The sequence below is a fragment of the Mytilus trossulus genome, unplaced genomic scaffold (genome assembly GCF_036588685.1).
Source record: "Mytilus trossulus isolate FHL-02 unplaced genomic scaffold, PNRI_Mtr1.1.1.hap1 h1tg000024l__unscaffolded, whole genome shotgun sequence".
NCBI lineage: Eukaryota > Metazoa > Mollusca > Bivalvia > Mytilida > Mytilidae > Mytilus > Mytilus trossulus.
The window spans coordinates 1,179,942-1,200,256 of NW_026963290.1; the positions used below are offsets into that span (position 1 = coordinate 1,179,942).

The window sequence follows — 20,315 nt, forward strand, 5'->3', positions numbered from 1 at the left end:
GCAAGTATAAACTATTGCTATATGTTTACAAGAGGCAAGTATAAACTATTGCTATATGTTTACAAGAGGCAAGTATAAACTATTGCTATATGTTTACAAGAGGCAAGTATAAACTATTGCTATATGTTTACAAGAGGCAAGAATAAACTATTGCTATGTGTTTACAAGAGTCAAGTATAAACTATTGCTATATGTTTACAAGAGGCAAGTATAAACTATTGCTATATGTTTACAAGAGGCAAGTATAAACTATTGCTATATGTTTACAAGAGGCAAGTATAAACTATTGCTATATGTTTACAAGAGGCAAGTATAAACTATTGTTATATGTTTACAAGAGGCAAGTATAAACTATTGCTATATGTTAACAAGAGGCAAGTATAAACTATTGCTATATGTTTACAAGAGGCAAGTATAAACTATTGCTATATGTTTACAAGAGGCAAGTATAAACTATTGCTATATGTTAACAAGAGGCAAGTATAAACTATTGCTATATGTTTACAAGAGGCAAGTATAAACTATTGCTATATGTTTACAAGAGGCAAGTATAAACTATTGCTATATGTTTACAAGAGGCAAGTATAAACTATTGCTATATGTTAACAAGAGGCAAGTATAAACTATTGCTATATGTTTACAAGAGGCAGGTATAAACTATTGCTATATGTTTACAAGAGGCAAGTAAAAACTATTGCTGTATGGTAACTATAATCTGCAAATAAAAACAATTGCTATATTTTACAGGAGGTATTTTGAAACCATTACTATAAGTTTAAAAAAGAAATCAGAATAAATAGTTTCTGGCCTTTGTTAGTCTTGTATTATTTTAATTTTAGTTTCTTGTGTACAATTTGGAAATTAGTATGGCGTTCATTATCACTGAACTAGTATATAATTGTTTAGAGGCCAGCTGAAGGACGCCTCTGTGTGCGGGAATTTCTCGCTACATCGAAGACCTGTTGGTGACCTTCTGCTGTTGTTTTTTATTTGGTCGGATTGTTGTCTCTTTGACACATTCCCCATTTCCATTCTCAATTTTATCATTGTTCATTTAAAGTATTGATTATTGTAAGAAAAGAAAACAACTGTGCATTTGAACTAGTATATATTTGTTTAGGGGCCAGCTGAAGGACGCCTCCGGGTGCGGGAATTTCTCGCTACATTGAAGACCTGTTGGTGACCTTCTGCTGTTGTTTTTTTTTTTATTTGGTCGGGTTGTTGTCTCTTTGACACATTCCCCATTTCCATTCTCAATTTTATTCGAGGCAATAGTCAATTATGTGTGTTAAAGGCAAGTCAACTATTTAGAAATATTAACAAGAGGCAAGTATAAACTGTTGCTGTATAGTAACAAACAGCTGCAAGTAAACCAATTGTTACAATTTTACAAGAGGTTTGTGAACCTCTAACAATATGTAAAAGACTATACCAGTATAAATATGTTTACGGCGTCTGTAGAACATTGATAAATGTAAAAAAAAAAAGGCAAGGCTGTTATTTGCAAGTAAAGAAAATGTCAACAAGAGGCATAAAACAAAAACTGTCGATTAGAGTTTTTTTTATATTCAAACGGATGCCTTTTTTGTTATTTTGAAAATTAAGTAAAATTAAGAGTCATAGTAAATTCTTATCCTTGACTTTCAAATATTTGGCTTTGAACGTTCACGGTGGAAGCAAATTCTGAAACGCGCTTTGGGCGCATTGAACTATTAACGTGATGTTTTCATTCTATTTTCTTTAAATTAGCAGATTATCAAATAGCTATATGTTTTGCAAGAGACAAGTAAAAGAATTGAAACATGAAAAAGTCAAGTAGTCACTATAGGTGTATATTGAGAAGAAGCATGTAAATTTAAAATTAAAATATGTCGTTTATAAACGTGTATTTTTTTTATAACACAGTTACATATATATTCATCTGTGTCTTATGATTAAATCTTAGAATAGTATGAAGTTAATGTTATTTCAGATAGAAAGATGCCGGCCATACTTCATCTGCTTGATGGGGGATAGATTTGGCTGGAGCCAAACAGAAGTAAAAAAGGACGAAATTCTCAATATGACTTATGACTATGCTATAGAGAATAATCCAAATCTGAAGTGGATTGATGATTACAGATACGATACAAGTGTAACACAGGTCAGTTACCAGATAATAATTTGGCCTTTTACCATTTATTTATTGGAGCGACACTGATGAGTCTTTTGTAGCCGTTATGTCCGTCTGGAAAATAAAATTCTGATCCTTATATTAATAATGAGTTTTTTTTTAATATTTCTGCTGGATACTTTCTTAATCTTAATCATAAATCAAATTTAATTAATCAAAATGACCTATCAAAATAATCAATAACAAAATCATTTAGAAAGTATACGCAAACTGAAAATATGCATTCATCATTTACGTGTTATAAGCCTGTCATGTTTTATTTTAGCTTGAAATTTTCCATGGTGTTCTCAATAATCCAGATGATGTAAAAGACAAATGTTTCTTTTATCTCCGTGATCCACCGTCTCAAGATGATGTGTCACCAGAACTATACAAGGTACATTTATATGATCTCGTCCTAAATAGTCATACTTGTTTGCCAATTGACGTAAATTAGCCATCCATCATCTTCCTGTTCATATCTACAACTAATTTCAATTTTTTATTTCGCCAAAAATTTAATTGATTAAAAAAAACCATAAATAAAGATTTTTTAAATTGTTATTTCTCGTCCATGTTGATGCTGGAAGTTGAATTAACTATTATTTTGACGTAACAGACATTAATGTATATTGGTTAAGTTAGTATTGTATGTATGGTTGCAATATTTGCTGATTCAGGACATTTCAATGTTTTTGACTTTTTAGACTCTTTGTTTATTCGGATTCAAGCATTTTTTTTTTCAAATGATCTGATAATTATATGGATTTAAAAGTATCAAGATGTTTGTGTAATTTTCTATAAAAAAAAAACTGTACCATCAACAATAGAATTTGGACTGTATGACTATCGCATTACAACTAAGTACTAATAGACTGTACCAAAAGAGGGACGAAAGATACCAAAGGGATAGTCAAACTCGTAAATCTAAAACAAACTGACAACGCCATGGCTAAAAATGAAAAAAGACAAACAGAAAAACAAAAATACACATGACACAACATAGAAAACTAAAGAATAAACAACACGAACCCCACCAAAAACTAGGGGTGATCTCAGGTGCTCCGGAAGGGTAAGCAGATCCTGCTCCACATGCGGTACCAAAGGTGGCAACATTTTCTTTTTCTTTTTAACTTGTTCCTTTATTATTATTAGGCAGACTTCACACTGGAACTTTAAAGGAAGAAAGATACACAGTTAGCAATATCCATTAACTTTACATTCCGCTAAATGTTCTCTCACTAAATATTTGAAAATTTTGTGACCATGTTGAACGCATCTATCCCATCGAACTAGAGATAAAAATTACAACAGATACAGTAACGTCTGTCTAATTTTTTTTACTTACATCTAGAAACTGACATGAGGGTCGGTTAAAAACAAAGTTTACGCCAAATAAGATGATTTTAGCTTCCCTATTGTGACCTTTCCATTTCTATGTAGCATCATACCAGCATCCCCTGCACATGGAGTATATATCTCCCAACTGATACAATATTTCACAAGGAGACTTATAAAGCAAGCGTTCCAAATGGTAAAATTGAAATTAGTAAACTTCGCCATCACGACTTGGTTGACCGGTTTGGAATATCTGCTTCACAGATGATATCGGATATGTTCCGTGTCTCGTAAGTACAATCACGTTCACTTTTCAAGAGTGTGAACTACCAAATGAATTGGACTATTTACCGGGTTTGTAATAATACGAGCAAAACGATGGTTCCCACTTGTGGAGTAGGATCTGCTTACTCTTCCGGAACACCTGATATCCCCCTAGTTTTCTTGGGGGGGGGGGGTCGTGTTACTTAGTCTTTCGTTTTCTATGTTGTGTCTTGTGTACTATTGTTGTTGTGTCTTGTGTACTATTGTTTGTCTGTTTGTCTTTTTCTTTTTTAGCCATGACGTTGTCAGTTTATTTTCAATCTATGAGTTTGATTGTCCCTCTAGCATCTTTCACTTCTCTTTTAATATTGTAACATCTTTTTTCTGTTTACGTATAGCGTCTTGTAAGTGAATCTGAATGGCACAAGAAACAACAGGACTATCTGAAGTCATTGGTACAACAGCATCCAAAAATCAGTGTAAAGAAATTCAAGCAAGCTGATGAAGTTTCTGAACTGATCAAGCAGGTGATGAATTATCTTAATATTTTTTTGTTAAGCAATGATGAAACGATTATCTTTTTGTTCCATTAGCCATTTAGTTTGGATGGCAAAAATACTAGCTGTGAATGATAAAATGAAATAGATTTATTGCCTTATTTGTTGTTTATTATCGATATTTTCCGAAAGTTACCTATGATCTTGCTGGCTGATAATTGTCTTTCTCAGCGAAGTCGAATGATTTGAAAATTATCGTTATTAATTAAGGACGCACGTGCCCGTTATCATGAAATTAACAACGTCGTCATAGGTAAACAGCAATAAACAGATCAGCGTTGATCATCTACACTCGAATTGTTTTCTTGCAAGCGAAAAAATCACCGATGATCTATAAATATAATGCATATATAGTCCAGACAAGGGACAGTTAAATTAAACAGCTTAGTTAGCCTATAGTGGCTATAATGACCAAATGTTTATATTTGATAGGATTTAAAAGGTTGTGTTGATCAAGAATTTCCAATTGGAAGTGAGCTAACAAAGCTAGAACAACAAGGTGAAGCACATGCAGCTTTTGCTTCACAGAGATGTCGAGTTTACATTGGAAATCAGAATTATTTTACAGAAATCAACAAACATAGAAGTCAGAATATATCACAACCATTCATTATACTTGGAGAATCAGGTGAATACTAGTAATGTAACAATATATGATATTGTTATAGAATTGTTTGGAGGGTGTATAAATTTATCAGTATTCATGACAGAATGCAAGCTGCATATTTTCTTATCTAATTGTGAACTATGAAAACATTACACAATTTAAGTTGAGAGTCCCTCATATTTTATTTTATATATTTCATATATTATCTTTTTCTTCGGCTATCAATGACTTAATAAAAATATGTTTTTACCACTAGCAATATGATTCAACAACTTTAACATTGCGAGCAAAAATGATGCATATAATACTATTCTGGAAAAACTTAGTAATAAAGGACGCTAATACTGTTGAATGCATTTTTAAAAATAACAAGCACATTGAACAGACTCTTTTGTGCTATATTATACTGATATTTTTTCAATATTTTGATAGGTTGTGGTAAGTCAGCTCTTGTTGCTAACTGGGCGAAACAGGTTGAAGATGCTGAAAAAGACACATTTATTTTTCTTCACTTTATTGGAAGTTCAGCTGATAGTGCCCACTATATTAAAATGATCAGAAGGTATACAGATATATATGATTATGAAAAAAATGAATAGAAAAATATTATCTATTGATTTGTGAATATCATACGAATGGAGGCGTGTTTGCAGACCCAAAGATAAGCGTGTTCTTTGTAAAAAAAAATAACACGTCGCCATTCTCTCAATTTCAATGTATTTTTATAATTAAAAATAGAATTCTAAGTTTTATAGTAAGCTCAAATAATTTTGTCTGTTCTCAGTCCATTTACAAACGAACACAAACTTCAGACAACATACTACATTTGTAGTTAGAGCCAGCTCGTCTTTCATATGTATAAACTAGAAGATAACAAAATTTAATTTCTGTAACTTAAATATGTAAATGGAAATCTTCTTGATTTCACCAAAGTATCTTTTATATATGACAATCGAACTGAACAATCTTAGTTTGTTTTCTATGCTATGTTTTGTAGACTTTTGTTTGTGGTCTGGTCGGGTTATTTTTGTTAGTTTTTTAGGCCAATTTTCTCTTCGACTTATAATATCCTTTTCATATTTCCTGTCTCTCTTATAATGTTCAAACTTGTGACTTACACTTTGACCAAATGAATATGCTAAATAAAACTATTCAATCTAATAAAGGTCGAAGAGAATATTGGCAAAAAATGAGAAACGTTTGATAACAATTTTCGTGGATTTCGTGGGTATTGATTAACCACGAAATTAATATTCGAAAAACACCATGAAATAATATATCCACAAAAATAAAAAAAATCCTTAATACACGAATATTGGTACCCACGTAAATAAGTGACTCAACAGTACATAACACTATGAAGAAAAAAACTTATATTTATAATTAATATAATTAAAATATATTTTGTTTTGTATTACAGATTATTTGAAGAGATGAAAGTGTTCTTTAGTTTTGATATGCAGATTCCGTCATCAGATACAATACTAATTCATGAAATAGGGAAGTGGTTGCGAATGGCAGGATCTCTAACAAAATGTGTCATAGTTTTTGATGCTGTAAATCAATTGGATGATGGATCAGGAGCAGGCGGTTTGTTTTATTGAATTGAATCCATATAGCGCTTTTCTTACCTGAAAATTTTTCTTTGGTGTAACCAATTAAATTCGTCTCCCATGTTTTAAAAGCATAAAAAGATATCACTTGAGTTATTTGCATTTAGGATTTTCGCTTGTCTTGTTTTTGACCTTTTGTCAGATTTTCGGAATCCTCTGGTTTTATTCATTTGAATGCATGAAAAACATTTGCCCTATTTTTCTTTTAATAAATCTTTTACATTTATAAATATGAGCCATTTATAAAAGTTTTATTAAATCTTTGTTATTTTTAAATAGTTTTTGAAAACTTAAACTTGCCAATGATAAAGCTATACAAATTAAAGAAAGAATAATTGTCCGCCAAAATTCCAATAGGTAAAATCTAGAAAACAAGCACATTGAACTATATTTTTGTCTCGCTCTTTTGGTTCCCTTAATAATCCCAGATTAATATATATTAGTGATATGAAAAGCTGATTTTTTTTTAAATTGAGTAGCGAACCTCCTTAAGTACTGTCTATAGTTATGTTTAAATTTCTTTGTCAGATGAATTAAAACGAATGAAAAACCCTTCTCTACAAGTTGATCATTATTCACCTTATTATTTATAGTAATTGTGCAATTGAATAACAATAGCTAATTCTTGTCCATACTTTTTTGGTTATAACATATAAATGAAATTATAAATATTTACTGTCTACAGCCAGATGGAATGACGACTAAGTAAATATGAGAATAAAGATATGTTGTATGATTTCGAATGAGACAATTTTCCCCCGAAGACCGAGGAATGAACAACTACAAGTCACCATTTGGCCTTGCATGATGAATTAAAACCCATACATCTACCCACAGAAAGTATATGTGTATTGTCTCATTCTGTTTTAATATTACTACATTACAATGGACTGATATATTTATGTCTCAATCAAAGTATTGGCTGATAAAGTGTGTAAGGCTATAAGCATACCAAATTCAACGTGGAGCGGTTTATAAAAATACTTTGAAACCGTGTGCAAGAACATCAATCGTTCATGAATTTCAGTCTTCAGAGATTTAGAATATAAGCTGAGTATATTCAGACCTCATCAGAAAAAGTAGATGTGATATAACTGACAAGCGACAACAATTGTTCAAATACTAAATGACACAGACGGCATACTAGTAGACTTGAATATGTAAGATTATTACATATCCGATAATTTTTATAAACGCTGAATTAATAATGTCATCTAAAACTTTTTTTACAGAAAGTACTGAACATGATTTGTTGTGGATACCGTCAGAAATTCCTCCCAATGTTTTTCTATTGATATCAACGCTTCCTGGCAGGGTTAGTTAAATATCTATATGAGAAGTCCATAGAACTGGAGCTTAACTTTATTTGTTCATTGTACAGTTCTGTGTTAAAAAGTAAAATCACAAAAATACTGAACTCAGAGGAAAATCAATTTGGAAAGTCCATAATCACATGGCAAAATCAAAAAACAAAAACCATACCAGTGCTATGTAATGCTTTTAATGTTTTATGCAAAATATAATCATCATGGATATTAAAGCAAGAATACAGTCGCGTATTTTTCTGAAATTAATTGAGGCAGTTTTAGTTAACCGATATCTAATTCGTATTTATCGTTTAAGAAAATAAATCAAGCTAATAAAAAAATGCGTGTATCGCATGAACGCGACAATGTAGGCGTCTTCTACTATGAATGCACACATCATTTACGCCTAAATGATATACAAAGTTAGATAAAAACACGAAATCAAGATGATAAATAACGAGTACATATAATATATACTTCAAGATCATCCTGTTTTGTTTGAAACGTTCAAACAGAATATTTATAAACAACCTGGTCGTTATGTTAACAAATGTATTCAAGTAAAGCAAAAAGGTTTTTTTTCTCTAAGAATGATTTAATTGTTTTGATCGTTGATGTGAGCAGGCACAATTAAAGACGCTTACCTTGTCGCGTTTATGCAATTCACTTATTTTTTGTTTGTTATCTTGATCTATCGTCTTGCTGCTGTGCTTTTGTATTAAAGGCATGTATTTATGCAATTTTGATTTTCCTTGTGGACAGCGTTCTAAATTTTTCAAGTGATTAAGATAATAACACAGTGTTGACTACTGTACCCTTATTTTTGACGTTTTTACCTATTATATCTGTTAGTTATGATCCCACATTGTTTTCAATATGAAGGAATTCTATGCAACTGTCATTCAAGTATGAAGTTTAGCTTGATATATAAACAGGTTCAATTATATGATTTTGTGTACCGAATCAAGAATATGACAGTTGTATTCCGTTCGTTTAATGTGTTTGAGCTTTTGTGTTTGACATTTGATAAGGGACTTTCCGTTTTTAATTTATTTTATTCGGAATTCGTTATTTTGGATATTTTATTTTTTTGGGTCAAAAAAGGATGGAGGTAAGAATCATATGAAAAACTTATTATATTATAGGCAATGAACGCCTGTATTGAAGCTGGATTTCCAAGTATGAAAGTAAGTCCTCTACAAGAATCACAGAAAATGCAGATTATAACGGATTATTTGGAAGGCATTTACGGCAAATCATTGACCACGGAACAAAAAGAAATGATCATCAATGTAAAACAGACATCCAATCCACTTTACCTGAAATCACTTCTGGATGAGGTAGTATTCTGATATTTTTAAAACAAAATAACCATATATTCCTACATGTAGCTTATAGGTTTTTACTAATTTCAAAAGTTTATAAAAAAAAGTATTACCGAAAATACCTAACTCTGAGGTAAATTAAAAAATAAACCAACTAAGTTTTTATTCTAATTTACAAAATCATTTAGTCTTTACATATATTTTCATTTAACAAACTTTACACAGAAATATGACTAATGATATCAAATAAGAATACTGTCATTTAAACAAAATTAATTACAAAATAGAGTTGAAAAGTTAAAACTCTTTATTTTTATTTAAAAACAAACGCCATACAATACATTAAGAAATTATTAAACAAGGACTATTACATCGAGCTTATTTTCGTTTTACAGGTCCGTATGTTTGGATCATTCAGAACACTGACAAATAAAATTTCCGAGTATTTATCTGCTGAAAGTCCACAGGATCTATTTGCCAAAATCCTTGAAAGATTGGAAGAGGAATTCGAGAAAGGACAAACTCCAAGGTATTGAACCTTTACATATAAACATGCATATTTTTTTCAGTAAGACAACATTAATGTTTTCAACTGATCCTTGATTTATCTTAATTTGTGATTTTATGAATACGTTATGTAATTGTGAATATAACTAAGCTAGTATTGGCTTTCAACATGCATTCAGTAATTTCAAGTACTGTACGATTTGTAAGTCTAGCCATTTCAAACTGGTGCTGTCATTCTGTTTTGCTGATTTGTTGTTTCACCACTGTCCCGAAACTCGTTAACGTTGGTTGCTGTTATTTTTTTTTGATGTTATTTGTTTTCTTTAAATTAGGCTGATATATTTTTCGTTTGATGCACTTTGTTCAAAATATACATTTTTTATACATTATAATAAAATGTAAAGATGTGTGAATGTAGTATATTGACAAAATCTAGACTTTTTGTACATTCTCTGGACATTGTCCCATATTGTGTCTTTGATATTAACGTAAGCTTAAATAGTATTAGGAAGTTTAGATTGTTATCGACATTTCCTTGATTTACAGAAAAGATATGGTACGATATTAAGCTCATTATTTGACACATTTCAACTTTTAATATACTTTAACTTGTTTTACAGAAAAGATCTTGTACGTGATGCTACCACTGCCTTGTGGTGCTCCAACAGAGGAATGTCCGAGTCAGAGCTGGTTGAATTGTTAGATGTAAGTCATATTGTATGGCTTAACAATGGCAAAAACACAAATAATTGCAGCTTTTTCATATTATATGATAATTTTACCATTGACTTAAATTGAAGATACCTTTTCGAAATTAATCAAATTTTGAACATCCTTACCCACAAAATCTTTCCGTACAGCATATAATGGTTTAAACTTTCTGGAACCAATGTAATGGCTTTAAGTCATGACAAATCAGAACAAGCATAAATAGTCTGGTATATTTTTGAATTATAGATACCAAGTGCTGTTTGGTCTCCATTCTATATATCGCTGTATGAGAACTTGGTAAATAGGAATGGTATCTTGAATTTCTTCCACGATCATCTACGACAGGCTGTAGAAAGGAAGTTCCTCCCTACACATGAAGCTAAAGTCAAAGGTTATATGTGTCTCGCTGATTTCCATGCAGCTAAGGACACAAGTGACAGAACTGTAAGTGTTTACTTTTACAGTCCTTGATTAAAACCAAATACGAGGGGACCCCATATATTTGATAATGAGAAAGTAGGCGCAAGTTATGTTGATATACATTAAGTAGTGATGTGGTGCCTATTTGAAAAAAACATGGCGTTGAGGTAAAAGGTAAAACGAACAGTTGAAGAAATTGATGATGAACGATTGAAAATAAATGCAGGAAACACCCAGCGGGCACATCAACGTTGCTTCAACGTTGAAAAAACGTCATGCTGAAACGTTGAATCAAAGTTGAATAATAGGTTGAAAATGAATGGTCATTTCAACGTTGAAAATACAACGTTGCATCAACGTTTAGATATCAACGTTGATTCAACGTTGAAAACTCATAGTTGATACAACGTTGAGAATGTTGATAATTAGTTTTTTATAATGTTTGTGCTATTTTTACATTTCTTGATCAGTGTGAAAAATATATTTAGTGAAATATCTATTCTCTGCAAATAATTGGATGAAATTTATCATTATCTCAAAATTTCTTGGTTTCTTTGGAATTTTCCTAGTGTGACTAGATGAACAAACGTGACCATGCCTGATGACCTCAAATGAATGATAACAAAAATATAGACATGCGCAAACTTTCGGAGGCATTTCCGTGATATTCCGAGTAGCAAAGTTTTAAGAGCGGGAAATGTTTAAAATTATTATTTCCGTTGAAAAATAAGACGTTGAATCAACATCAACTTTCTGTTGAAATTTCAACGTTGAAATTAAGACGTTGAATCAACATTGAATATTTGACGTTGAAAATAATTACGTTTAATCAACGTTGATGACGAACTCAACCAAAATTCAACAATTTTTCAACGTTGAAACAACGTCATGTGCCCGCTGGGCATATTAAAGCTAACAAGTTGTAATTGTTGACATTCGCATTTGGATAAACCTATGGAAATGGGTTTGGTCACTTTGGAGAAGATAGAGGCAACTTTAATATACCGCTGTTTAGATATTCATCAATCAATTATTAATAAGCGAAAACAAATACAGGTAATAACCGAGGGAAACATATCAACTATAAGTTAAGCCACTAGTCTAAGTACATAATGTGAAAATAGTCAGTAAGATAAATTTGTTACAATATGCTATTGACCTAATACGATATATATTAGCTCAATAAATTCATTATTAGCGGAGAGTTTTTAATTGACGTAGCATTAAAAATATTTCACTAATCGTAAAATATCATTCAGGTAGAAGAATTGCCTTTCTTGCTGACCAAAGCTGGACAAATGGACAGACTTAAAGAAACAATTACAGATCTGGCAGTCTTCTATAGATTGTCGGATAATGAGGATGGAATTTTTGAGTTGATCAAAGCTTGGAAAACGGTAATTGACATATTAGGACTGAAATGCACCTTTCTTCTATAATGTACTCAGTTCACTCAACTTTTGAACTGTTATCACATGATTTTCAATGAGAATAGGGCTAAAAATGTTAAGAATGACGGTGAAAACCGCTAAAAAAAATATGTGTATTAGGTTTTTTTTCAAACACCTCTCATAAATAAAATACTCACAGATGATCACCAATGAAATTAATAAATAGATGTCCTGAGAGTAAGATACACACAACACAACAAAATACGATTGGTATTTAATATCATTAAATATATGTGGAGTTAAGTTATTGAATGCTACCGAACTTGAATGTAATTCCATGTACAAAATGTAATAGCTTAAATCGATATATATGACAAAACACAAGTTTAACAATGCATATTTTAAACAAGGCTAACACTCTGACATGTGTATTCAATATAATTTGATTTCCAGCTTGGTGGGTTCGATTTGTCAGAAGAGGCATATATGTCAAAGGTACAAAAGATACCCAAAGAGGATATAATGCAAAATTCTACATACTACTGCAAACTGTACAGGTAAAGAAAATACAATTGCTATAGTAGGAAGTACAATTAAGAAAATATATTCGATCATATAGTTCTATTGTGTCTAAGCAAATACATAATTAAATACCTTACTGGATGTCAAGTGTCGGTTATTGTATAGAAAGGGATATACTATGAAAATAAGAGCGCGGGGCTCTGCCCCAAGCTCTTATTTTCATAGTATATACCTTTCTATACAATATCCAATTTATCACATATTTACAACTTGAGTAATCCTGTAATTAGTCAATTGATATGTCTTGGCTGACTAGCTGTAGCTCATTTACATAGTTTTGTAAATCTACTCACTATTATCATTGCAAGATATTGACTTCAGAATGAAAAGATTGTAGTTGCTGGTGTAAGTATGTTTATGTATCATATGGTGTAGATATATTTGTATAAACCTGTGTTTTACTATACATGATAAATTTCAAAACATATAGATAGTTTGCAGTGGCAGATCCCAAAAGAGGGAAGGTGGTGGAAAACGCTTATTTAGGGGGATGATCAATGCTTTGAATAAGAACATACAGTTCATCTGTATTTTTGGTTGAAATGAAACCCCTTTAAAAATGGATGGATTTGCCCCTGGTATGTACCCATAGGTAGTTTAGTGAATAGTTTACATGCATGAAATATCTGTCACTGGACATTAAGCAACCAATAACTTATTCATTCATGACGAAATATATCGAAGGTTTCATGGTTCACTCTATTTTGTGAACAGAGTAATTACATGGAAGATAACATAAATGATAACAATTTTAGATGGCATTGTACGCTTATCAAGTTATAATGAACTACAATGTATACCGTATAGCGGGTTATTTTCGCGGGGTGCAAATTTTCGCTTATTTTCGCGGATACAACAAAATCGCCAAAATAAATTCCGCCAAATTAAAGGTGTACATACAAAGGTATGAATAACAGTTTTTAATCCGCCAAAATAATAACCGCCAAAATATTTCGTATACCTTGTTCCATGAAAATCGCGAAACTTTACACCCGCGAAAATAACCCGCTGTACGGTATGTGTTACCCTTTATTTAATTGAAAGAAACTTTTAATTGTCAAAAACAATTTTTGATTCAAAGATTAATTATAGGATGTTTAAATATTAATTTTAAAAACTAATTACAAACTATTTAGTTTAATTTGGAACACAACATTTTTTTTCAAAATAGCCAGTAGCAATTTGTATTTCAATATCTTGATTACGATACAATGAAATCTTGCCCTTGTGGTCATGTGTCCAAACTATCACAGAATTTAAGGACAGTATCATTATGCGTAAAAAAAGACTGAAATCAACACTGCATAAGTGTTACAGTCACCATAGTGCATTACTTGTGTAAATTTACCGATTGTCGATGCAAGAGATTTTGACCCTGTTGCGCTTTGGTGCAACTGGTCCTGCTCCATTTAAATTTATTATATTACTTGCTGAGTTTTTTCTCTTCTGTCTGTATATCCAAGTTAAATCTACAGATCATACACACCGACAAACCACTGTTGTCTCATATGACTAAACATTTCTAGATGGACGAATTCAACTGATGCAAATGAAACATATCAGGAAAGATACACATGCAGAATACAAATATCAAACCAATATATATTCATTTATAGGTGTGTAAACAACGATCAACATGGGAAAAGCATTAGAAAAAATAACTCCCACGAAAGTATTAGGAATATTAAAAGCTGCAGAATTTGTTGTCAGGCAGTACTCAAACTTTCATTTAAAATTAAAAGGCAAAAAATAAATCCGGAATCATTGGGGAAATGATTATAAAAGAGGGCCAAAAGATACCAGAGGGACATTCAAACTCATAAATCGAAATTAAATTGACAACGGTATGGCTAAAGATGAATTACAGACAAATAGCAGTACACAAAAAACCAAACACAACATAAAAAATGAAGCCTAAACAACACTATCCAAATTAAAACAGGAGGTGATGTCAACTTCACAATTTGGAACTCTTGGTTTAATAGTTTCCTTGTGACCTGCAACTCTCTATCAAGGAAATCATAATGGAAAACACTGGAATATCGTATCAATTGATGATATAAAATCACATACATCTTCATAATTAGTTGATGGTTTATACTAATGTTACAGAGGCCATTTTGATCAAATCATAACTGAGTTTATTTAAATACCTGATCGAATTAATCATTATTTTAACAGTCGATTGGGAAATTTCTTTTTGATCATTGGAATTATGGAGGCAGCAAAAAAGATTTTTAAAACTCTGATTAAACAGTTGGAGCTGAACTATGGTGAATCTCATGGGACTGTGGTATACAATGTACATGATCATACATGGAAATATCGATGTAAACACCCGGATGTTATTAAGGTATTTATATTAAAAAAATGAAAATCCACCATTTTCTACATAACAAAATGTCTGTACCATTTCAGGAATATGACAGTAGTTATCAATTCGATTGATGTGATTGACCTTTTTATTTTGTCATTTGATTACAGACTTTCCGTTTCAAATGTCTTTAGAGTTTGGAATTTTGGTTACTTTACATTTTCAGCAGCGTTATTCTAAATCGATATTTTGCTGTGTCAAGTCGTATAGCATTCAATTAGAACGATTTTACTGTATACGCACTAGTTTGCTTTTGAAATACGATGTATCTTTAAAGATGCTCGATGCCAAATTATTTGTATTTGCAAATTGAAGAACAGAATGTGAAGAGCTTAAACATATAGTCAACCTGGCTAAGTTGTATTCCAAGAAGAAACTTAACGCATGCAATTACTCTTGCATAACATCAGAAGTTGAAGAAAACCCAGCAACATTGTTGATCAGCAACTGATAGATGAAAGTCATCCACGGGAATATAATTTCATTGAGAAGAAAGTTTAATCCCGTTTCCTCTTCATATTGTCTTTGAGACTAATATAGTAAGATATTGTGAAGGTTGTTTTAAACCTGGAAACTGTAAATAAAGAAATTCAAACGCCAATGATGACATGTTCATAAGAGATTAAGCAGGTCTAAAACTTTGTAGTTGTTTCTATATATTTGTTTAATGTTTATTTTCTTTTTAACACAAAAGATTTTGTCCATTTTTATAGGGATTACATGAACTAGGTACTGTGTACAGTAAACTTGGCGAGTATGATAAAGCGGTTAGGGTATACATTGATGCTATAAATCGTCAGAACAGGGTTATAACACCAACACAAAAACTACAGGTATGTTAATAAAAACAACGGCTGCTAAATGTGTTGCGTTCTAAATATAGAGAGAGTATTAAGAAACTAAGTTTTCAACTCCCTCAAGCAAAGTTAGCTTTAGATGAATTTGGCTATTTATTTTTAGGTATTTTTGACATATAGTTCTTCAACTGTTTCGGTACTTATACATCTTCGGATTTCAAATGTTTGGCTTTCGCAAGGGGAAATGTTGGGATCCCACTAACATGTTTAACCCCGCATTATTTATGTATGTGCCTGTCCCAAGGCAGGAGCCTGTAATTCAGTGGTTGTCGTTTGTTTATGTGTATCATATTTGTTTTTTTTTTTTTTTTTATATATATAAATAAGCCGTTAGTTTTCTCGTTTAAATTGTTTTACATTGTCATATCGGGATCTTTTATAGCTGACTATGCGGTATGGGTTTTGCTCATTGTTGAAGGCCGTACGTTGAGCTATAGTTGTTGATGTCTGTATCATTTTGATTTCTTGTGGACAGTTGTCTCATGTGCAATCATACCACATCTTCTTTTTTTATATTTGAGCTTTCCTGATGAAGGTCAATCTAGAAAAGCGCTTCGGACGCAAATAATTAATAACGCGTTGTTTTCAATATTATAATTTAACTTCATTAGGACCGGTCAAACTTGGAATATTGATAAGGAATAAGCTTATTGTCAAACTGAACCTTAATAGCTTGTTGTTCGGTGTGAGCCAAGGCTCCGTGTTGAAGGCCGTACTTTAACCTATAATGGTTTAATTTTTAAATTGTTATTTGGATGGAGAGTTGTCTCATTGGCACTCACACCACATCTTCCTATATCTACTTAAAGAAGACAAAATCATTTTTTGTTCTTTATATACTGCACTTGATAAGATCCTTATCATTTGTATTTATTCATAATATATGTTCACTGAATATCTCTTGATAATTTGTAAAAAAAACCATAATTATGTTTAATATATATATATACAAGTTTGAACACAGCTTTTGAAAATTGATAACTTCATAATGATATTAAGAATTGTTATATATATACTTAGGTAACTTCCCAATGTATTTGATGACATGTCTATATAGCTGATTTTGTATTTTTTTATAGTTGTGTGAGGGGTTGCTTGGTTTATCGACAGTATACATTCAGAAAGAAGACATGTTGTCAGCTAAGAAACTAATGTTGAGAGCATTAGAATTAGCGACATTTGTACTCGGAAAGAAACATAATTTTGTAGCGGCCATTTTCACAAGGGTACGTATAGGGTATATTATAACTATTTCTTTTGTTATTTTTGTTTTATTTTTATTCATTTCATCCTGAAATCAGGTAGGCTCCTTATTCCTGTTAGGGGTATTGCAATATCATGGTTACTGAAAGACAATAAAAAGTAAAATCACTAATTTAGTGTAAATTTTCACCAAGAACATTTCCTTCAATTCTTTTTTTTCTGGCATAATTATTATGTGGCTATCTGCACTTCGCAACAGCTCTAATGATCAAAATCTGTCTTTTAAAAAGCAACTTCTCTAATAACCTGATAGAGTAGCTTCCTTTTCTTACATTTAACATTTATGAATATCTAACCGTTTGTGTATCTCACTAAAACCCATTAGTAATATTCGCTCCTTTTTTTCGCAATCCATTTATTGAAACAATTTTACTTTATTATGATATAACAGCTTGGTCAGCTTTCCTACAAACAAGGCCGTGTAGATGAAGCCTTAGCCTATTGTCTACATGATCTGAAGGTGACGAGAAGTGAGGTCGGTACCAATCATCCACGTACTGCCATTGTCCTGAATGAAATTGGACTTATTTACGATGATAAGAATGACAGCATGGCCACACAGCTTTATGAAGCCGCATTATCAATTTTTCTGGAAACGTACGGCAAGAATTTCCTCGGGACTGGGACAATACGGTATGCATTTTGAATAAGTTTTTCAAAATTATTCTTTTGCACTGTCAAAATATGTAGATATATGCCATCTGTCATGTCATCTATTGTCTTATATAGTCTGGCGTATTAAATCATAATCCTGGTACCTTTGATAACTATTTACATCACTGGATCGATGGCACTGGTGGAGAACGTTTCGTCCCCGAAGGTATCACCAGCCCAGTAGTCAGCACTTCGGTATTGACGTGATTATTAATTATATAGTTGTCATTTTATAAATTTCCTGTTACAAAACTTTCAATTTTTCGAAATAACTATGGAAAAGATTACCTTAGACGTATTTTGCACAACAAAATGTTGGGTCCTCAAAGCTCTTCAACTTTGGCTATATAACTATTTTTATCTGATGGTCACTGATGAAACGCGCGTCTGGCGTATTACATTATAATCCTGGTACATTTGATAAATATTTGTTGTTCAAAAACAGCATGATTTGTTAAAGTTGTGATTCTTATCAATTTATTTTTTGGGGCGAAAAGTTGCACAGTAAATCAAGCCACTGAAAAGGTGCTTCATTTATTTACAGTATACCATTTATACAATCATGAAACAACAGAAACATATGAATAAATAAAACAATACTAAAATACTTACTGTTAAAAAGACTAATGACAGTCATGAAAGCAAATTCAAAGTACTAGAACATCGTTCAAATAAAGGAAAAGAAGATGTTGTATGGTTGCCAATGAAACAACTCTTCACAACAGACAAAATAACAAATATAGGTCACAGTACGTCCTTCGTTAATTAACAAATATAGGTCACAGTATGTCCTTCGTTAATTAACAAATATAGATCACAGTACGTCCTTCGTTAATTAACAAATATAGATCACAGTACGTCCTTCGTTAATTAACAAATATAGATCACAGTACGTCCTTCGTTAATTAACAAATATAGATCACAGTACGTCCTTCGTTAATTAACAAATATAGATCACAGTACGTCCTTCGTTAATTAACAAATATAGATCACAGTACGTCCTTCGTTAATTAACAAATATAGATCACAGTACGTCCTTCGTTAATTAACAAATATAGATCACAGTACGTCCTTCGTTAATTAACAAATATAGATCACAGTACGTCCTTCGTTAATTAACAAATATAGATCACAGTACGTCCTTCGTTAATTAACAAATATAGGTCACAGTACGTCCTTCGTTAATTAACAAATATAGGTCACAGTACGTCCTTCGTTAATTAACAAATATAGGTCACAGTACGTCCTTAATGAACAAATCCTATAACGCAAAAAATCAGCTAAAAAGGCCCCGAAATGACTAATGTAAAACACTAACGGCATCCTCAATGTACAAAAAAATGAACAAAAAACAAATGTGTAACACAGCAACAAACGACAACGACTGAATGAAAGGCTTCTGACTTGGGAAAGCACATACATCGATTGGAGCGCTCATATTCGCCGGTGACACAATTTCGCCTTTTTTATGTTTTGGAGGTGTAAAAACATCAAAGGATGATGAAATGTATTATAACACCTTTTCGACAATACAATTTTTCACACTCTACAGTTGTTTAAAATTGAGAAAAATCAAAATTAAACTCAAAGCAAGGAATTCACTACTATATTATTTGGATGTACCATCCCCAAATACATCAGATGCACCCTAACAGACATTAGATAAAATTTGATAATATAAAATATCTTATTGATTAAGTTTCCAACTTTTTGTTTTAGGTACAATTTAGGAGCGTTATATTTAGGCACAAATCACTTTGCTAAATCCAAATACCAGTTTACCGAGTCCTACAGAGTATATGTTTTATTTCTGGGAGAGGATCATCCGGAAACTAAAGCCGTAAAGCAGGCGCTTGATGTCGTTTCCAGTATGGCATCAGACTAATAGAGTGGACCTCAAATGCGTGATTTATCGATTATAACACTATATATTATATACTATTTATTAGCGGTATCTGTACCTTATATTCTACGGGAAAATCCAGTACAACATTCTTAAAAATCATATTTTACTAATAAAAGGACTTGGTATTTGGCAGTCAACAATACACATTAATTTGATTAAACTGACAGTAGAAATCGTAGATTTCAAGAGACCCTTAACACATTTTTGTCTATTTTTACAAGACAAGTTTTATAGTTTATATTAATTTTGTCTTTCATTCTAGTTCCTAGTCTAAAACACTCTTTCTATTCTTCTGTATCATTGAGTTGAGGTCTGGTGATGCACATGTCGGTCCTCTAATTCAACACATTGTTGTTTCCTGTGATAATTTAAATAGTACCATGCACTTATTTCTCTTGTAATTTGTTTGTATAATTTATGATTATAATCAAACTGTAACACTCGCCATAATTTGTTTAAAATTTCAGCATATTGATGTTGAATTTCG

General features: G+C 31.7%; 1 protein-coding gene across 3 annotated transcripts in view; it reads left to right on the forward strand.

Annotated features, from left to right (window-relative positions):
• The window catches only part of LOC134699062 (TPR repeat-containing protein DDB_G0287407-like), an 89,364-nt gene extending 69,334 nt beyond the window's left edge, over positions 1–20,030 (forward strand). The window contains exons 1-18 of one of the 3 annotated variants that reach the window (XM_063560747.1): positions 1,977–2,143; positions 2,439–2,549; positions 4,153–4,281; positions 4,744–4,939; positions 5,351–5,480; positions 6,339–6,508; positions 7,764–7,846; positions 8,984–9,178; positions 9,559–9,692; positions 10,291–10,375; positions 10,628–10,825; positions 12,061–12,198; positions 12,646–12,749; positions 14,956–15,127; positions 15,862–15,981; positions 17,085–17,231; positions 17,660–17,901; positions 19,642–20,030. In XM_063560747.1, coding sequence (XP_063416817.1) covers positions 2,006–2,143; positions 2,439–2,549; positions 4,153–4,281; positions 4,744–4,939; positions 5,351–5,480; positions 6,339–6,508; positions 7,764–7,846; positions 8,984–9,178; positions 9,559–9,692; positions 10,291–10,375; positions 10,628–10,825; positions 12,061–12,198; positions 12,646–12,749; positions 14,956–15,127; positions 15,862–15,981; positions 17,085–17,231; positions 17,660–17,901; positions 19,642–19,807 — 2,658 coding nt within the window. In that variant the 5' untranslated portion in view covers positions 1,977–2,005 and the 3' untranslated portion in view covers positions 19,808–20,030. Of the gene's footprint in view, positions 1–1,976; positions 2,144–2,438; positions 2,550–4,152; positions 4,282–4,743; positions 4,940–5,350; positions 5,481–6,338; positions 6,509–7,763; positions 7,847–8,983; positions 9,179–9,558; positions 9,693–10,290; positions 10,376–10,627; positions 10,826–12,060; positions 12,199–12,645; positions 12,750–14,955; positions 15,128–15,861; positions 15,982–17,084; positions 17,232–17,659; positions 17,902–19,641 lie in introns of those variants that run through there. The other 2 variants (XM_063560748.1, XM_063560749.1) reach the window with 2 other exon arrangements.
• Positions 20,031–20,315: the final 285 nt, after the last annotated feature.